General features: G+C 35.1%; 1 protein-coding gene across 1 annotated transcript in view; it reads left to right on the top strand.

Moving 5' to 3' along the window:
- The window catches only part of DYNC2H1 (dynein cytoplasmic 2 heavy chain 1), a 267,699-nt gene that overhangs the window by 122,525 nt on the left and 124,470 nt on the right, over nucleotides 1-20,704 (top strand). Inside the window, exons 61-66 of the mRNA XM_023511235.1 lie at nucleotides 5,973-6,099; nucleotides 7,709-7,850; nucleotides 8,411-8,520; nucleotides 10,404-10,424; nucleotides 12,495-12,593; nucleotides 18,047-18,170. Of these exons, the coding sequence (XP_023367003.1) occupies nucleotides 5,973-6,099; nucleotides 7,709-7,850; nucleotides 8,411-8,520; nucleotides 10,404-10,424; nucleotides 12,495-12,593; nucleotides 18,047-18,170 (623 nt within the window). The remainder of the gene's footprint in view (nucleotides 1-5,972; nucleotides 6,100-7,708; nucleotides 7,851-8,410; nucleotides 8,521-10,403; nucleotides 10,425-12,494; nucleotides 12,594-18,046; nucleotides 18,171-20,704) is intronic.

Consider the following 20,704-nt stretch of genomic DNA (forward strand, 5'->3'; position numbering starts at 1 on the left):
TTTTTCAATGTTTTGGAAAAGGTTAAGTAATATAGGTACTAGTTCCTCTTTAAAGGTTTGGTAGAGTTGTGATGTGAAGCCATCTTGTCTTGACACTTCTTTTTTGGGAGATTTCGTATGGTTGATTCCATTTCAGTACTTAATATAGGTCTGTTCAGCATTTCCAGTTCTTTCTGATTAAGTCTAGCTTCCAAGTCTTCTTGCTTCCAAGTATTGGTCAATTTCTTTCAGATTTTCATATTTCTGAGAATAAAGTTTTTTGTAATATTCATTAAGGATTTTATTAATTTCTGAGATGTCTGTTGTTATTTCACCTTTGTCATTTCCAATTGATGATATTGTGGACTTAAATTGTCTATTTTTGGTAAGGTTTATCAATTTTGTTGAATTTTTCAGAAAAACAATTTTTTGATTCATTGATCTTTTGAATAATTTTTTTTGTTTTCGATTTCACTTAATTCTCGTCTAATTTTAGTTATTTCTTTTCTTCTTCTGGGTTTGGGGTTGGAATGTTCTTCCTTTTCCAGTTGCTTAAGATGTCCTATTAAGTCACTGACTTTCTCTCTTTTCTGTACTCTTGAGGAAAACTTACAATGCTATAAGTTTCCCTCTTAGGACTGCCTTTGCAGTATCCCACAGGTTCTGATAATTTGTGTCTTCATTATTGTTTTGTTCCTAAAATTTGTTAATTTCCTTCTTAATCTCATCTATGACCTATTTGTTTTCATGTATTTATATGAGTATGCAGATAACCTGTTTTTGGTGAGTTCAACTTTTATTGCATGATGATCCGAGAAACTACAAGGAATAATTTCTATACTTTTAATTTTACTGAAGTTAGACTTTGTAACCTAAGATGCAATCAATTTTGGAGGATGTTCCATGGCTGATGAGAAGAATGTGTATTCAGTTTTGTTAGGATGAAATGTTCTGTAGATGTCCATGAAATTCAATTGTTGTATGGTGAAGTTTAAGTCCAAAATTTCTTTGCTTAGTTTCTTATTGGAGGATCTATCCAACACTGCCATAGGGGTGTGTTAAAATCTCCAACTATTATGGTGCTGGAACATATTGAATTGCTGATGTCTCTTAGAGTCTCCCTTATAGTTTGAGGAGCATTCTAGTTGGGTGCATAGATGTTAATAATTGACATTTCATAATGTTGAGTGTTACCCTTAACAAATATGAAGTGGACATCCTTGTCTTTCCTTACTTTTGTTGGTTTAAAGCCTAGTGTATCTGCAAATAAAATTGCCACTCCTGCTTTTTTCTGATTTCTGTTTACTTGGATTACAGATGCCCATCCCTTTACCCTGAGTCTATATTTATCCTTTAAGGTAAGATGAGATTCTGGTATGCCACAGATATCTGGCCTGAATTTTTGTATCCAGTCAGCCAATCTGTGCTTCTTAAGAGGACAGTTTAAGCCGTTCACATTAATTGAGAGTATTGATAAGCCTGGTAGTATTTTGGGTGTCAAGTTTTTGAAAATCCACTGGACATTTTGAATCTTTTCACCACTGTGGAAATTAGGTTTTGATCAAGAATTTCAGAGTGAGTGTGCACTGGTGGTAGAGCATTGTGCTGGCCATTATGGAGGATGGGTCTGAGGATATCCTGAAGAGCTATTTAGTTATGGAAAATTTCTTCAGTGTGTGTATGTCATTAAAGTATTTAACTTCTTTGTCGTAAATGAAGCTCATTTTAGCTGGACACAGGATCCTAGGCTGAAAGTTGTTTTGTTTTAGGAGATTGAGGGTTGATGACCATCCTCTTCTGGTTTGAAAAGTTCCAGCAGAGAGATCTGCAGTCATTCTAATATTCTTCCCCTTGTAGGTTATGATTTTTTGACATGTGGCTGCTTGCAGGATTTTCTCTTTCATGTTAACTTTGGTGAACTTAATTACAATGTGTCTAGAAGATGTTTTATTTGAGTTGAGTGGTCCTGTGGTTCTGAAACTGTCTGCTATCTGAATTTCAGTATCTCTTACTATGCTTGGGAAGTTCTCCTCAATTATCTCTTAGAGTAGAGTATCTGTGCCTTTTGGATCATCCTTTTCTTCTTCAGGGATTCCTATGAGATGAATGTTTGCTCTTTTGGAGTGGTCCCACAGATCTCTTAGGGAATGGTCCGTTCTTGGTCTCCACTTCCCTTCCTCTTTGAACGCATTTGGGAGTGTTCAAAAGTTTTGTCTTCAATGTCAGGGATCCTTTCTTCTGTCTGCTCTGTTCTGTTACTGAGGGATTCTACTGTATTTCTCAGATCTTTGATAGCTGCAAGTTCTTGCCTCAATGTGTCAAAATCTTTGGTGATTTTGTCTTTGAATTCTTGAGACAACTTTTGATTTGCTCCTTGAATTTCTAATTCCATCTTTACCTCTATTCTGTTAATCTTATTTGCAATCCAAATTCTGAATACGATTTCTGATATCTCAGCCATTTGTTTATGAATGGCATCTTCTGTTGTGTCTCCTTTGTCATTCCTTGGGGGAGTTGATCTACTCTGATTATTCATGTTGCTAGAGTTTTTCTGCTGATTCCACCCCATGATTATTTTTTACCTTTTGGCTGGAGAAGCTGGGAAGGTGAAATTGAATTGAGGGCTCCTGGAGTTGTAATTTACCAGCCCTTTACCAAAGAACTGAGACTGGTGGTTGCAGCTTTTCCCTTAGAGCTTTTCAAAGGTCCCATTCAGAACTTCAGCCTGAAATTCTGGGGACCTGCTTGGTGTGGTGGGTCTAGATGGTACTGACCAGTATTCAGCTAATCTCCGCCCAATCCTAGTGAATCAATGACTTTGGGCTGAAATCTCAGCTATGGACACATGTAAGCAACTAAGACCACCCCCCTACACACACACAGGTGACATCCGGAAGGGGAGAATCTCACACTCCTACAACAGCAGAATCAGGTAGAACCTTGGTGGGTCCCCGGGTGATAGGCCCATGTCAAGAGTTCCAAACCAGTTGTCCTGGTCAACATAAACACCAATCAGGTGGGAGAGTTCATAAGGTCATCAGCATCTAGGCAGTTCAATTTGACCCCAGTGGGAGAGACTGTGGAGCTTCCACCCCTGTCAGGGGTGATGAGGCTGGTCGGAAATACTGCTGTGTGCAGGTCACAGAAGCCAGGTGGGGAACTGGAAGGCAGAGCCTCTTAACCCTGGCCTTGGGCAGCTGGAACCCACTGGGAAGCTGGAGGGCAGAGTAGCTGGCCTTAGGGCCTCAAAGGTTGCAGCAGGCTGTGGGTCTCAGGAGCCAGGACAGGGAGCCAAAGGGCGGAATCACCCATGGGGCTGCTGAAAGCAGGAGCCAGGTGGGAGTTGCTGGCTGGGGGGTCACAGGAGCTGGGTGGGAGTAGCCAGCCATGGGCGTAGAGGTCATAGGAGCCAGAGGGTGGAGTCACCGGCCGCAATCCACAGATCACAGGAGCTGAGAGGGTGTTGCTGCCAATCCTGTGACAAGAGCTAGGAGGAGAGCCCAGCTGCCCACCGTGGGCTGCTAAGTAGGGGAGCCCATGGGCCGCCATCCCCATGGTTGGTAGCGTGGGTCCCAAGCTATGCTCCTAGCCCAGGGCAAATCTCTCTCTCCTTGTGACTCCCTGCCTCTATTAAAGTTATAGTTTCAGCACAACTGTCCCACAGCTTCTGAGGTACCCTGCCCTAGCAAAAATCTGCCAAACACTGAGGATTTTCGGGGGTATTCCTCTAGACCACTAGGAGCGGAGGGGGAGGAGTGGATTGGGAGTTCAGGAAGGTAGGGAGAATATTAGATCAACTTTTGGCCCAGGCAAGAGACTACCTTGGCTTGCAGTGGTATCTCTCTGTGGAGGGAGTCCCAACCTCAGTCATTCTCTCCACTTTGGTGAAACAAAAGGTCCTCTGTTCTCTACTCACCTCATACCACTCTATTGTTGGGGGTGGGGGGTGGGGCGAGGGGGGATTCCAGTCTTCTTTGGGATGAGTTTTATACCTGAAATTTGTTTCCTTGGAGTCCTAGCTTGTTGCAGAGGGGGTGATATGAACCTATCCATCCTCTTTCTCCACTCAGCTCCCAATCTTCTGCTTTATTTGGTTATTTCTGGCTATTATTTCTCCCTCTGGAAGGGAGCCTCTGCTGAAAGCTGGCTTCAGTCAGCCATCTTGCCTCCTTCCTGTTACCAGTATTTTGGAAGGATTATTACAAAAACTTTTGGAGTTAATGACATTTCCATCATGGAGTCATTGTCAAGAATGAATTAATGTTGCTCCCCAGGCTGTTACTTATCTTTATCCTTAATTAAGGTGTAATTGACTCTAGGCTTTGATAGTCTTATATTCTTATAAATCAACAAAGAATTGGAAAATCAACATGAGCTATCAATTTTTAAATTTGAATTTGACAAAATGTAGGAAATGTTTGCCATTTTTAATAAAACTTGTATAGAAATATTAGAGTTGATTTAAATTAACAAATATTAGTATTTTTTGCAAAACAATGTTTCAAATATAGCATGAACTACTGAAGTGAGTAAAGATGTAATTTTTTTTCTTTTTTTTGAGCCAAAGTCTCATTATGCTACCTAGGGTAAAGTGTCATGGCATCCTAGCTCACAGCAACCTCAAATACCCTTTTCTTGCCTCAGTCTCCCAAGTAGCTGGGACCACAGGCACCTGTCACAACACTTGCTAATTTCTCTATTTTTGGTAAAGACAAGGTCTTGCTCTTGCTCAAGCTGGTCTTGAACTCCTGAGCTTAAGTGATCCACCAGCCTCAGCCTACCAAAGTGCTAAGATTATAGGTGTGAGCTACCGTGCCTGGCTCAGTTTTCTGTTTCTTGGTTCTAGTGCAGTGAAGTCGAATGGAACTTTGTGTGGTAATGGAAATGTTCTATAACTTGTGCTATCCAGTATAGTAGCTAGTAGCCATATGTGGCTAGGGAGTTCCTGAAATGTATATAATATTGCTGAAGAATTGAATGCTTAATTTGATTTATCTTTAATTAATTTAAATAGTCACAAAATGGCTAGTGGCTACCACATTGGGTAGCTTTGTGGTAGTCTTATGCCTAGGTGAGGAAGGAAGAAGGCAGTTAGAGAGGCTATGGAATATTCTGAACAATGCATGGAATTTCATCCAGGCATATCCGTGTATGAACTTTAGATCCTTTACTGATATTGGTGAGACTTTGTTAAGTAATCTCTTTGGGGCTAATTTTCTATATCTGTAAAATGAGATTTATCATACTTATTTTGAATTGTTCAAAGAATTAAATGTTATACCAATTTTTTGACAGTTGTCACAATCTTGGGCATATTATAAGCACTGACATATTTGTGGATTATATAGAATATTAGTATTATATTTAATAAATGATAAAATTGTATTAGTATTTTTCAAGGAAAATAATTTAAAGAGAGAACTATAAACTTTGGTGAATAGGCATATATCGAGAGATTAAGCATAATGTAGTGGATATTTGTGGTGAATTTTTAAATTTTATTCATATTTTTGGTGGTAGATGTTGGAAGAGATTGGGCCGAGGTCTGAGGGTAGAAATAAGGGAATGGTTGGGTGATATCTAGGCAAACAGTGCATCCTAAAGAACATAAGAGGTAAAGGATAGGATATTTGTTAAGAATATAACATTTTTCTGATATTGACATGTATTTGTGTTGAGCTGAAATAGAATGAAATAAAACTAGAAGGATGGATTGGCTAAGTCTTAGGACAGGACTTTGATGCCATATTGAGAAATTTGTATATAATATCTTAGGGCCTGGAGGCTCAGCCATGTTTTTTGAGGTAGAGAATGCTACACTTTAAATATATGTGCTGATGTATTTGTTCCATCAATGAGTTTTTTACAGAAATATATCAGTTTTATCATTAATTAAATTCTGGCATAAAAGTTCACTTTATTACCTAAGGATAATTTCATTAAATTTCTCTTAAATCCTTTTTATAGTTAATTAAATGTTAATTTTTTCACAGATTTCAGAGCAGGACTTCAGAAGCTGCTAAACTTGAAGCTGAAGTAAGCAAAGCACAGGAAACAATCAAAGCTGCGGAAGTCTTAATCAATCAGCTTGATAGAGAGCATAAGAGATGGAATGCACAGGTGTGTTTCAAAGGGAAGTCATAGTCTTCCTCTAAAAACATAGTAACCTATGATGTAATGTATTTGTTCAAAAAAAGAAAAGAACAGAGATATGTATTAATTTTCAGTTGGCTTAGGAGAAATGATCTGGATATAAATGGCCATTATGTGAATTAATCTTTGAACGAGTATCTTTATATGGATAGATTATACTCAAAACAACCTGTTGTCCTTTTAGTAACCTATGTTATTGAGGGGAAGAGTAGGTTGAAAATGAATTAATAGAGAATTTAGTGTTCCTTAGAGATGTTTTTAAATTTACTTCCACCCAGATAGTAATTTTAGGATTTGACTCTCTTGGTTATTTATTTCTTCTTGAAAAACTCTGTAATTTTGGCTTTGTTTTATCTCTGGATTTTTCTTTTTTTCTTTTCTTTCTTTTTTTTTTTGAGAGAGTCTCATTCTATTGCCCTCTGTGAGAGTGCCGTGGCATCACAGCTCACACCAACCTCAGACTCTTGGTCTTAAGCGATTGTCTTGCCTCAGCCTCTCAAGTAGCTGGGACTACAGGTGCCCACCACAATGTCCAGCTATTTTTGTTGTTGCTGTTGTTGTTGTTGTTTAGACGGCCCAGGCTGGGTTCGAACCTACCAGTCCCGTTGTATGTGGTCAGCGCCCTAACCACTGAGGTATGGGTGCCGAGCCTAGACTGATAAGTTTTAAATCTGTATTTTCAACTATACTTTAGATATTTGTATTTAATTGTCTCTCAGGAGCTCAAACCCAACATGTATAAATTAACTTATTTTTCTCATTCCATGTCTCTTTTATTTCCAATTTCACTGAAGGCATCTTGGGTATCAAAAATAAAAATGTGTGGGTTGCATTAGACTCTCCCTTGTTTACTGATTGTATCGATTTGCAAATATTCTGTATATTTGTCTTTCATCTTCAATACCAGTCCTTTTCTTTTCTCATCTAGATTTTTAAAAATTTGTCTTCCTCTTAGCTGACACTTTAATTAGTCCATCCTTCTTTTGTCAGCTGCATTAATCTTTCTAAAACCCAATCTGATCACATCACTCACTGCCCTCTTAAAACTTTCTATGGCTCATTCCACAGCTTAAAACAGAAATTCTTTTACATGTCATGGAAGACCTCTCAGCCAACTTGGCCTCTCTCTTTTCATTCCTTTTATATAATTACTATTTCTGCCAAATCAGTTGCTTTATTCACACTAACTATACACATGTGAATTTTCATGATTTATTTTTGTTTTGTGCCTTGGTACAAAGATACTCTGTGTCTTAATTTTATTTTACAAAGTGATTGCAAATTCACATTAAACAGTGGTTGAGATGAAAAGTTCTGCTTTCATTATAATCATTTGGAACTTTCAATGACAAAATAGCTTATTTCAAGTATAGTAGAATTTTATACTTAAAAAAAATACCATAATAGGATATGAGGTCTTTTTTATATTTTTACATTTTGTTATATTAAAAACAAAGGATTATTACTTAAACCAATACATGATTTTTTTCTCACAGTCAAAACTATAAAGTGATCATTTTCTTCCATGTTAAAACATATCTGTGCATATCTCTCTCTTTCTTTCTCATTCTTCCAGGTTGCAGAGATAACAGAGGAATTAGCTACTCTTCCTAAAAGAGCTCAACTTGCTGCTGCATTTATTACGTATCTTTCTGCTGCTCCTGAGTGTTTGAGAAAAACCTGTTTGGAAGAGTGGACCAAGTCAGCTGGTCTTGAAAGTTTGTATTCAGTTATTCATTGATTTGAAATTTCAAAGTTTCGATATACTGCAAATGTACCTTTGACCTCTGTTATTTTACTTTTTTAAAGGGGGAAAATTTTTTGTGAGTTACAAGGATGCCATAGCTGCTTCACATTTGCTGAATGTCACGATGTTATAAGTTGTTTGTTATTATGAGCCTTACATTCCTAAATCACTGTAAAAGACTGAGGCCATTGAATTATTTTTGATATTGTATGAATTCAGTTAAAAATTGTATTACTTTTATTTTTATAATAAGTTTATATTATAAGATATAGGAACTTTAAAAATTCCTTGTGATCTTAGTGGTTTTAACCAAATTATTGTTATGAAACTTTCACTCAGTCAAAAAATTATGAGTAAATTGAGTTCTATTTTTTTGTACTTTTTTTTTTTTTTTACTTTTTCTCCCTTGGTTTTGGGTACTAAATGTGGAAGAATGGATGTCAATTAAGGATTATCACAGACTTTTTCCCATGGTATTTTAAGTAGTGTTATCACTGTAGTGAAGTATTAAGAATATCTTTAACTTTTCAGAATTTGATTTGAGGAGATTTCTTTGTACTGAAAGTGAGCAGTTAATTTGGAAAAGTGAAGGCCTACCATCAGATGACCTTTCCATAGAAAATGCTCTTGTTATATTACAGGTAATTAATTTATTTTAATTTTCTTATTAAACGTGTTTTCTTTTTAAGGCTGTTACAGGAATTGCATTCTTCAAATTCTTAGACTTTCAGAGTTATCCTTTTCTTAGTTTCATAAAAGTAAAAATATATTGCTAGTGAAAATTCATGTATGATTTAGTGAATGTAAATTTTCCATATACCTTATTTTTATCTTAATATAAAATTATAAACTAAAATGACATTCATTATTTTGGTGTCAAAATATTCTAAATTGAGCTTCCAAATAATAAAATGTTTTAGGGATACCTTATTCATTTTGTTGAATAATTCCTTCATCTAGAGTATATGATTCATAAATTCCATGTTTTCATTTTATTTTATTTTGCCAAACAAGATTACACAAAGAGAAGAGGATAAGTTTGGGTAATAAGTTAGAGATGACCATGTGTATTTTTTGGAAAATTGTTCTTTTGCATAGTGTATTTTTTATGAAAGTCAGTGTTTAAAGATGAAAAGACCATAATCTAATTGGCAATGAATGTTAAATTTACTTGAATTTAAGGCCATGTACACAAACAAATCGTTACTTTGAATAAAGTTTGAATTTTGCTACTAACTTTAGTCTACCTTTCTGATATGGAACTTGGAAGATAATTGGTGACTGCATATTTACCATTATCAGAGTTTTTGTTTTCTGACTAAAGATGCGTCAGTCCCTCTCTCTGCCCTATACTGTATATGTCAGCCTCCCAAAAGGATTCTGATTGGTTAGGTTGGGTCATCTGCTCATACTGATAACATCATCTGAAATACATTGAATGGGGCATGCAGGGTAGGCAAAGTTGCTGTCTACTGCAAAACCTTTTTCTCTTTCTCTCCTTCTCCCAATAATCTGCTTTATTACTTTCTACCATGTAGACGCCACAGTCTTGGCCCAGTAGTGCAAGCTACAAATCTGGGAGTCATTCTCCCTGTGTCCTTTTAATTTTTCATTGAGTTAATTGTTCAATTAGTCCTGTCAAATCTGTTCCTTAAATGTTTCATGAATTCATCATGTTTAACCATATCTACTTCCAGTGGCTTACTCCATTCATACCTTTATTGTTTTCTACCTAGATAAATGCATTTTATCAACTGGCCCTTGCCCCAATATCATTTCCTTTACTACTGCTGGAGTGAACTTTCTAAAATATTAATCTGGTCATAATATTGCCTCAATTAATATATTTTAGTGACTTCTGATGGCCTTTAATATTTAAATTTCATTGTCCTTAAGGCATAAAAAGCTGTTCATAATCAAGTAGATTCCAGAATACCCTTGTCATTTTATATGTATCATCTTTGCACATATTTTTTTTATTCCATCTATACTAAAGTACTGGAAGTTTTCCAAATTCTTCAAATTGTTTTATTCCCTTCTATGTCATGCTATAGTTTTTGCCTGAAATACTTTTCACTTCTTTGCCTAGCTAATCTCTCCTGGTTTAATTTGACTTGAATTGTTTCCTAGAAGTTGATGCTAACTCTCCCTGCCATCCTTTCGTAGTATCTTCTACAGTTCTTGATGATGAAATTTTCATTTTTGCTTTTTATTAAATGTGAAGTTATTAAGGATAAGGGAATATGTCCTCTTATTTCTGTACCCCTGTATTATCCTACTCATCTAACATATACTAAATAAATAAATAAATGCATGAAAAATTAACATTTTTCATCTATTATAATTTGTTAAATGTGGAATTTAACTTCATTTAATCATGAAACACACAGATAAAAATGTACCTTAGAAATCTTGTCTAAATCTCTCTGGAGAAATATAAATGAGACTATTAATATTTAAGTATATTTTCTTTGTTGAAAACATATTTTGAAATATTGTCTTCTTTTTTCATTGACTGCATCAGATCATTGGTTTGAGATCATGGGTAAGAATTTTTTTTTAATTTATAATAATTTCAGTTTTAAACTTAAATTTTAAAAATTTAAAATAAATATGGCAGGATTGTGAAATGTTTGCTATTAAGTATTAGCATAAAATCAAATCTAAAAACACTTAGATCTGGCTCATGCCTATAATCCCACCATTTGGCAGGCCAAGGTGGGTGGATTGCCTGACCCCACAGGTTTGAGACCAGCCTGAGCCAGAGCAAGACCTCATTTCTAAAAATAGCCACGCATTGTGGTGGGCGCCTATAGTCCCAGCTACTCTGGAGGCTGAGGTAAGAGGATCGCTTAAACCCAGGAATTTGAGGTTGCTGTGAGCTGTGACATCATGGCACTCTACTAAGGGTGACAAAGTGAGGCTCTGTCTCAAAAAAAAATAAAAATAAAAATACTTAGATCTGATTGACACTTGAGAGACTATTCTACTTACCACATCATTTTACTTGGAATAATACTTTTATACATATGAAGAACAGTAAGGGAAACCTCTAGAAATAGATGGCGGGTGAAAATCATTTAGTGGTATAACATGAGAGGAGATGTGGTGGGAATAGTCTATTCTGGGTATGACAAAACAGAGTACCTTGTCTATGGAGAATTTTAAAATAATCATGAAGTTGTTTTAAGTCCCATCATCTTTTTACATAACTATGTGCTAGCAATTATAACCAATGTCAGTGGTAAAAAACTATCTATTTGTGCACAGGACACGTAGTGCCTACTGTCTCTCTCCGTCTTGGAATGCCATTGAGATAACGTTTTTAATATACAATATTTGCCCCTAAAACCCCCATGAGGGGTATGTTTCAAGGGTCCCAGTGAATACCTAAAATCAGGATAGTACTGAAGCCTAATATACTGGTTTTTTTTATACATACATACCTACAATAATGTTTAACTTATAAATTAGTCACACAGTAAGAGATTAACAATAACTAATAATAAAATAGAAAAAATAACAATATACTCCAATAAGAGTTATGTGAATGTGGTCTCACTCTCAAAATATCTTACTATACTATATCAACTATTGTTTTAGACTGATTACAAGTAGCTGAAATTATGGAAAGAGAAACTGTGGATAAGGGGGCTACTATACCCCAGTTTTAAATTTTCACTTTACTCTTTCATAAATTTTCTCTGTAGCAAACAATTGCATTACACTTTTCAAACGCATGTGAAAACTTAAGAAAAATTAACTCAGTCACTTAAATCTCATTTAATAGGTAGTAGTGATTATTAGATAACTTTTAAATTTGTCATATATATGATACATGTTATATATATATGCATATATAGGCGTGTGTGTGTGTGTGTGTGTGTGTGTGTGTGTATCATATAAACTAGTCAATGTTTATCTACTAAGTATCATTGTATGTGTAGGACATTTCAACTAATTTCTAATTTCCTATTTTATAGTTAATAGTGAAGGACATTCTATGATTAATTTAGTCTCTAGTTCATTAGATCTTAACCTACAAACTATGTAATTCCTCTAGGATACTTCTATGTATTTAGTACTATACAAGAATTAATGTCTTAAAATGTAAACAATTATATTGATAATTATTTAAGCAATATTTTTAAGATTAGCTCATACTTCTTTCGTAAGGCCTTTATTTATGGTTTATTCAACCAAAAAAATATTTGTATTAGAAAAACCAAGAACAGTGGTGCAAATGGCATCATCTTGAGACTAGAGCTCTTGCTAAGTATATTGTTAATACACATTTTCTGTGTTATTTTGTAGTAAATAGGACTGTACTCACTTTACTGTGGCTAAATGTAATTACCTAATATTAATTTCTGGCCATGGAAAATTTATTAATGTGGCTTCTGATTAAGCTAAGAACTATACCTTTGTTTCCTTTTTATGATTGTTTGTTTTTGTTCTCCACAGCTTGAGAGAAAAGCTCATTTAGTATTATAATTGATTCATCATTTTTAAGAACTTATCTTCCTGAAAGTTTATAATCATTTCAAAAATATTCATTTTTTTCTTTGGAAAAAATTTAATTAACAATCTTTCAATATTGTTTTTTTAAAACTAGAGTCGAGTATGCCCGTTTCTTATTGACCCCTCTTCCCAAGCTACAGAATGGTTAAAAATACATTTGAAAGATGCACGTTTGGAAGTTATTAACCAGCAGGTATGTATTCCTTATAATATAGATGCCATCTTATAGGGAAAAGAGCTCTTGAGTTTTTCAGATTTAAGAGTGTGCCTTATAACTTAGGTGATACGAGACCTAGGAAAGAATAAACTCTCTTAGGTTAAGTTTTCTAACTTATAAAAAGAGGACAAAACCAAAAATCGTATGACCATCTCAATAGATGCAGGAAAAGTGTTTAGTAAAATTTAGCATCTCTTCATGATTCCAACCCCCAACAAACTAGGCATAGAAGGAACACATCTCAAAGTAATAAAGGCATATATAACAAACCCACAGCCAACATCATACTGAATGGAGAAAAGTTGAGAGCAATCTTCCTATTCCTAAGAATGGGAACAAGACAAGGATGCCTACTTTTACCACTCCTATTTAACACAATACTAGAAGTCCAAGGCAAAACAATCAGGCAAGACAAAGGTATAAAAGGCATTCAGATTGGAAAAGAAGAATTCAGATTATCTCTGTTCACTCACAACATGATCTCATACTTGGAAACCCTAAAGACACCAACAAAAAACTCTTAGATATGATAAATTCAATGAAATTTCAGGATACAAATTCAATGTACAAAAGTCAGTAGCATTTTTATATACCAATAAGGGTCAAACAGAGCCAAATCAAGAGGGCAATTCCATTTACAATAGCTACAAAAAAAAATCTTTATTTTTATTTTATCTATATTTAACCAAGGAGCTGAAAGAGCTTTATCAAGAAAATTACAAAACAGAGATGAAAGAAATTATAGATGATACAAACAAAACGGAATAACATCTCGCAGTCATGGATTGGAAGAATTAACATTGTTAAAATGCTCTGCTTTCACGCTTTTATCACAAGGACATTTGCATTAGAAGGTTATTGCAGCTCAGTTCACAGTTGCCAATACATGGAAGCAACCCGAGTCCCATCAACTCATGAATGGATCAATAAACTATGGTATATGTATATCATGGAATACTATTCAGCTATAGAAAAAGATGATGACTTTACATCTTTTGTATTTACCTGGATGGAGCTGAAACACATTCTTCTTTATAAGAAGAATGAAAGTACAATTTTCCAGTGGACTCAATACTAATCTGAATCTAATAGAAAAACAACCACATGAGAGAATACCACAAGTATATTCAAGTGGGGGAAGGAGAGAAGGGAAAGGGGAAAGGAAAGAAGGGACTTGGATCGGTAGGTTCTCAGCGGATGGACACATTGTGAGGAAGTACAGCACATCCCTAGGATGAAGGGCCAACTGCCTCAACTACAACTTGAACTTTACCTTAGAAACACAAACAGTGTAACTTTATCATTTGTACCCTCCTATTAATCTGAACTGTAATAATAATAATAATAATACATATACGTTCCTTTATTTGTTTATTTATTGAGACAGAGTCTCACTCTGTGCCCTGGGTAGAGTGCTGTAGCATCATAGCTCACAGCAGCTTCAAACTCTTGGGCTCAAGCCACCCTCTTGCTTCAGCCTCCCTAGTAGCTGGGACTACAAGTGTCTGCCACAATGCCCGGCTAGTTTCTCTTTTTTTAGTAGAGACAGGGTCTTACTCTTGCTCAGGCTGGTCTCAAACTCCTGAACTCGAACAGTCCACCTGCCTCAGCCTCCCACAGTGTGCCCACCCTACATAAATCTTAAAAAAAAAATTGTTAAAATGATTTCTTCTCAAAGCAATATATAGATTCATTGCAATCCCTAAGAAAATTACAAATGTCATTTTTCACGTGATTCTCTCAATTGACACAGGAAAAGCTTTTGATAATATCCAGCACCCTTTCATGATCAGAATACTCAAGAAAATAGACTTGAAAGGGTCATTTTTGAAACTGATAGAGGCCATATATAGCAAACCAACAGCCAGTATCATACTAAATGGAGTAAAACTGAAAACATTTCCACTCAGGTCTGGAACTAGGCAAGGATGCCCATTGTCTCCACTACTGTTCAACATTGTAATGGAAGTTCTAGCCACCACAATCAGGCAAGAGAAGGGGATGAAGGGTATTCAAATGGGGTCAGAGGAGGTCATCTGTCACTCTTCACAGATGATATGATTTTATACCTGGAAAACCCCAGAGACTCAACTACAAAACTCTTAGAGGTGATCAAAGAATGCAGTAGCATCTCTGGATACAAAATCAATACTTACAAATCAGTTAGCTTTTATATATGCCAACAATAGTCAAGCTGAAAATATAAGCAAGGACTCTGTTCCTTTTACAGTAGTGCCAAAGATGAAGTATCTGGGAATTTATCTAACAAAAGACATGAAAGATCTCAATAAAGAGAATTATGAAACTCTGAGAAAAGAAATAACTGAAGTTGTTAACAAATGGAAAAACATACCATGCTCATGATTGAGAAGAATCAAAATTGTTAAAATGTCTATACTACCCAAAGGAATCTACAGATTTAATCCAATCCCTATTAAAGCACCATCATCATATTTTGAAGAGCTTGAAAAAATAGTGCTTCATTTTATATAGAATCAGAAAAAACCTTGAATAGCAAATGCACTACTCAGAAATAAAACAGACCAGACTATCACGTTACCAGACTTCAGGCTATACCATAAATCTATAGTGATCAAAACAGCCTAATACTGGCACAAAAAATAGAGAGGCAGATGTATGGAATAGAATAGAGAACCAAGAGATGAACCCAACCACTTCTAGTCATTTGATCCTTGACAAACCTATCAAAAACATTCACTAGGAGAAAGATTTCCTATTTAACAAATGGTGCTTAGTGAACTGGCTGATGACCTGTAGAAGAATGAAACTGGACCCCCATCTCTCACCATTAACAAAGATTGATTCTCACTGGATGAAAGATATAAACTTATGACATGAAACTATAAAAATATTAGAAGAGAGTGCAGGGAAAACACTTGAAAAAATTGGCCTGGAAGAATTTTTAATGAGGGGGACCCACATGGCAATTGAAGCAACACCAAAATTATAGTACGGGGATCTGATTATACTTAAAAGCTTCTTCCTGCACAGCCAAGAGTACAGTGAATAAAGCAAACAGACAGCTTTCAGAATGGGAAAAGACATTTGCAGGTTATGCTTCTGACAAAGGTCTGATAACTAGAGTCCACAGAGCGCTCAATAATCAATAAGAAAAAAACAACCCATTTTGTATAGGCAAGAGACTTGAACAGAAGGCCTACAAACACATAAAAAAAATGCTCATCATCTTTAATCATCAGAGAAATGCAAATCAAAACCACTTTGGGATATCATCTAACTCCAGTGATATTAGCCCACATAGCAAAAATCCCTGAGCTCTGAATATTGGCATGGATGTGGAGAGAAGGGAACACTTCTACACTTATGGTGGGAATGCAAGCTAATATGGCCTTTTTGGAAAGAAGTTTGGAGAATACTCAAGGAACTAAAAGTGGACCTACTGTTTGATCCTGCAATTCCTCTATTAGGTATTTACCCAGATGATCAAATATCATTTTACAACAAAGACATTTGCATCAGAATGTTTATTGCAGCCCAATTCATAATTGCCAAGTCATGGAAGCAGCCCAAGGAAGGGGTAAACAGTTGGTGGGGGTTGAGAGACGGGAAATTACTTAATGGGTATGATGTACAGTGTTCAGTGTGGTTACACTAAAAGCCCAGAATTTCCACTATACAATGTAACAAAACTGCACTTGTATTGCTTAATTTTATTTTTTTGGTTTGTTTATTTGTTTTGAGATAGAGTCTTACTCTGTCACTCTGAGTTGAATGCCATGGCACCATAGCTCACAGCAACCTCCACCTCCTGGGTTCTGGCAATTCTCCTGCCTTGGCCTCTCAAGTAGCTGGGACTACAGGCATGTGCCCCAACACCTGGCTAGTTTTTTTTTTTTTCTCTATTTTTAGTAGAGATGAGGGTCTTGCTTCTGCTCAGGCTGGTCTTGAACTCCTGAGTTCAAGAAAACCACCTGCCCCTGCCTTAGGCGTGAGCCATCATGTCTAGTCTATACTCTTTAAATTTATAAAGTCAAAAACACTTCAGCAAAAGATTATTTATTTGGGGCTAGGTAGTATCGAAGCACTAGGAATTTCACAGTATAGTCATCACAATTCCTGTTCTTATGACAAGGACAGTCTAGTAGGTTAGAGAGACAAATAAGTGTGTACACTAAAGTATAAGTAATGACACAAATAAAAGATAGGATTCTGCAGAAGTAAAATAACTAACTGAGCCTGGAGAATCAGAAAAGCCTGCTGGCCTTTTAAAATATTAATAGTTCCTCTGAATGTCTCCATAATTTGCTACTCTTTCAACTCCCTAACAAGCATATTTAATGATTAACAAACATCTGAATCCTAAGATTTGACATACTGGTCAGTGAAGTGTAATCAATTTTTTTGGTTCTGACTACTCACTGTCATTTATCTTGCAGAAGAAATTATTTTTGGTCAGATTAAAATAATTTGTTGAGTGTATTTTTAGGAAGACCTTCCATATGATTGACTTTCATAGCTATTCAGTATTTGCAAAAATTACTCTAAAACGTCATTTGTGAAATGAAGGCACTTACCTCATTTGCTTGTGATAAGAATAATTATAAATTATATAATGTATAAATACTTTAATCTCATTTATGGTTTACAGTATGAGATGTTAATAATTACCATTCCAAATATTATATATAAATTTTTAACCTTCATTGGCGGCCGGAGTAATATTTAAAACTGTTCTTTCTCTACCCAGAAAACTTCAGAATTCCTCACTAGTTGTAGGATTTTGTCTAAAGGTTCTTTTCACAAGCAGTAGCCCTGTCACACCAAGAAAAGTTTACTCTTACTGGAATTCATCGTGTTTCCTTTTATTCTCATTTAATATATGATTCTGAATAGAAGCAAAGTAGTTTTTATTAATATTTGGGTAACTTATTGTATATATTATTTGAAATTTTATTTCTGTAACAATTTGAAATTATTGTGAAAAATTCCAGAAAGTCTTTGTATATTGTTATAGAAATAGGAATTTGCTGTTGATTGAGTTTAGAATTCTGGTCATGAGACAAGATGCAGAAGTTCTAGAGATCTGCTGGTGTACGACATTGTGCAAGTGGGTAACGATATTGTATTATGCACTTAAAAATTGGTGACGAGAGTAGATCTCGTTGTAGATTTTACCACAATTTGTAAAATGGTAAAATCCTTATTTTTCTTACAAGTCTATATAAATTATGAAATTTTTAAGATATTTTATTCAACTAAAATAATTTATTCAACCAACTACTTGTAATCAGAAAAACAATCACAAATAAGTTGAATTATTAACATGTGTATTGAATTTTCAGGCATTCATGTTATTCCTAATAATATCTTCATTTATCATTTTTACAAACCTTTGTAAATATTGAGATAATTAAGGAATTAATGTGTATTCATTTTTATTCTCTTAGGATAATAACTTTATCACAGCTCTTGAGTTGGCAGTACGTTTTGGAAAAACCCTTATTATACAAGAGATGGATGGTGTAGAACCTGTTCTTTACCCTTTGCTGAGACGAGACCTGGTTGCACAAGGTAAATACTTGACACTTTCCAGAAAGTAACTAAATTTACTAAAGCAATTCTATAGGTGCAAGCTTCTAAGAGTTTTCTTCCAGGACATGTTTACGTACTCCCAAAACAAGAAAACAAATGTTGTCTACCAGGGAAGCTCATTAGAGGCCCAGTAGTCTTCGTTTTTACTGGGGGCTGATCCTGTAAGCACACTCTCCCTAGCATACAGCAAAATTTTAGACTCCCTAAAGGAAAGCAGTGTTCAGCATAAATCATGTTGTTTATACAAATGATTTAGGTACAGTGAGCTACTTCTATCAGTTCTCAAGATGGTAGGAACTCCCCGAAAATTCAAGTTTCTAGGCCCTGGTTATAGGCCAGCTTTGCAAGCATGCCTTTCTAGGGATAGCAGTCTCAGGACCACTGTGTTAATAACTCTTTTGTGCAGAGATTTTGTGTGTCATGCAAAGTATACACACGTACATACATAGACTCATAGGTATGCATATATGTGTGTATATACATACACACACGTACTGGTACCACACACATTGCTAAAACTGCAAGGTTTAAATAGAAGATTGGGGTTATTGGAGCAAATAGAGAAATAGCAAAGCATCGTTCCTATGAATATAAAATTCCTTAGATTACTTTCAAAACTGCCTCTTTTAGGAGCTGCAATTCAAACTTAGCCACGTGGGTTTTGTTTGTTTGTTTGTTTTACCAGATAAAGAGGCTATAGGAAAATTTCCGGGTATGGAATATAACTCTTCTTACAGATCAAGAGGGTATTCAGAAGTTGGTTCTATTTCTTTGTATTTAGTGCTGTAAAGGCAGTTTGTTCATAATAGGCTATAGCATATCTAACTGGGCAATGCCCATTTGGTCATTTGGGTGTCAGGGTTTTAGATTTGTCTTCATTTAAGTCGTCCTATTCATCCTAAGTTAGTTGTACCTGATTGATATGCAGTACAGTGTGAGTAGTTTATCAGTGAAGACCATTACCAGAATGTAATGTATAATAAAATGGAATCTGGACTTATAATAATTCTCATGGCACTTGAGTTCATCTAACTTTTATGATAATATATTTCTGAAGAGTTTGTAAACTGCATATAATAGATGAACTGATTTTGGTCTTATTCCCAAAGTAATGTAAAAAAATAAATCATTAGTAATCATTAGCAATATATTAGTCTGTGTAACAAGTTTCCATTATGGCAATAATTTTTTTAGTTACTGTTACTTCAGGCATTGTGGAAGCAATGATGGTAACTTCCTAATTTAAGCTTCAGTGGTCATAGTAAATCTTTAAGTAGCACCGGTTTTCAAAATCCAGACAGATAAAATTGTATAACTCTGTAAAAATAAGATTATTTTTCATTCCTTGGAATAATGCAGTTCTTTCAGCTGTAAATATTGACAGGATTTGTGTTTAATTTATAGGTTAATCTTGTCTAAGTATCTGTCTAATTGTCATAGAAATTACCACAAGTGTTTGTCACAATTGCTATATCTATGCATCCAGGAACCACAAATGTCCATGAGTATCAGAGATGTTGGCCAGAAAAACAAAACAAAATATTCAAGACTGATCCAAATTCAGAAAACAAGATAATACTCATATAAATTGGAACTTTCCTTGGAAAGGGAGCAGGAGACCATATCTTGTACTTGTGTCTAGTCATTTTGTCTTAATAGTTCTCAGTACAGATTATGAGTACAGTACAGATTGCGTTCAGAAAAAAAAAAAGTAGTCAAATTAACTGCATTGTAGGTTAACTCCAGTATAAAGGAAGACTTCATGTGGTTAAGACTGTGTTGGACTTTATGGTTCTATGTTTGACATTTTCTATAATTAGGATATGGGACTTATACTGAAGAGTCTTTTTTGATAATAAAATATTTATAAAATATTTTAAAAAGTTATATCAAAATAATACATTCATGGGTCACAAAAATAATAAGGAATGGCAGTAACATTTTATTTCCTCCCACCCCTCAAATGACTAGTCCTACTCACCAGGTAAAACTATTTATTTTTCAGTTTTAACTTTTTATTGAAATATAAATATACATATAGTAGAGTACTATATATGTAAATATACAGCTAATGAATTTTTACAAATTGAATAGACCTGTATAAGCACCCACATCAAGATATAGAACTTCATTAGCACTCCAGAAACCCACTGATTTATCCCACTACCATCCCCAAGCATAACAACATTCCTGACTTATAATAGCATAGATAATTTTTCTTATTTTTATCCTTTCTATAAATGATAAAGAAAAAAGCAGCACCTGAATATTGTGGGCTAGGAGCTGTTCTGGCTCTTGGCCATGGTGTACTCCTACTGAGTATAAATTATTTCACAGAACACCACTCTGTGGCCATAACCATGTTTGAACACAAAACATGCCCCCCAAATAACCAAACATTCTCTTCTTCCAGCTAATATGATGGCTTCTGCTTCTTTACCAATTATAGCTTAGTCTTACTCCATTTCTCTAAGAGACTGGAATGGGTAGAGAGGGGGATTGGAGGGATCACT

The sequence above is a fragment of the Otolemur garnettii genome, unplaced genomic scaffold (assembly GCF_000181295.1).
Source record: "Otolemur garnettii isolate 467f Iridium unplaced genomic scaffold, OtoGar3 scaffold00001, whole genome shotgun sequence".
Taxonomy (NCBI): domain Eukaryota; kingdom Metazoa; phylum Chordata; class Mammalia; order Primates; family Galagidae; genus Otolemur; species Otolemur garnettii.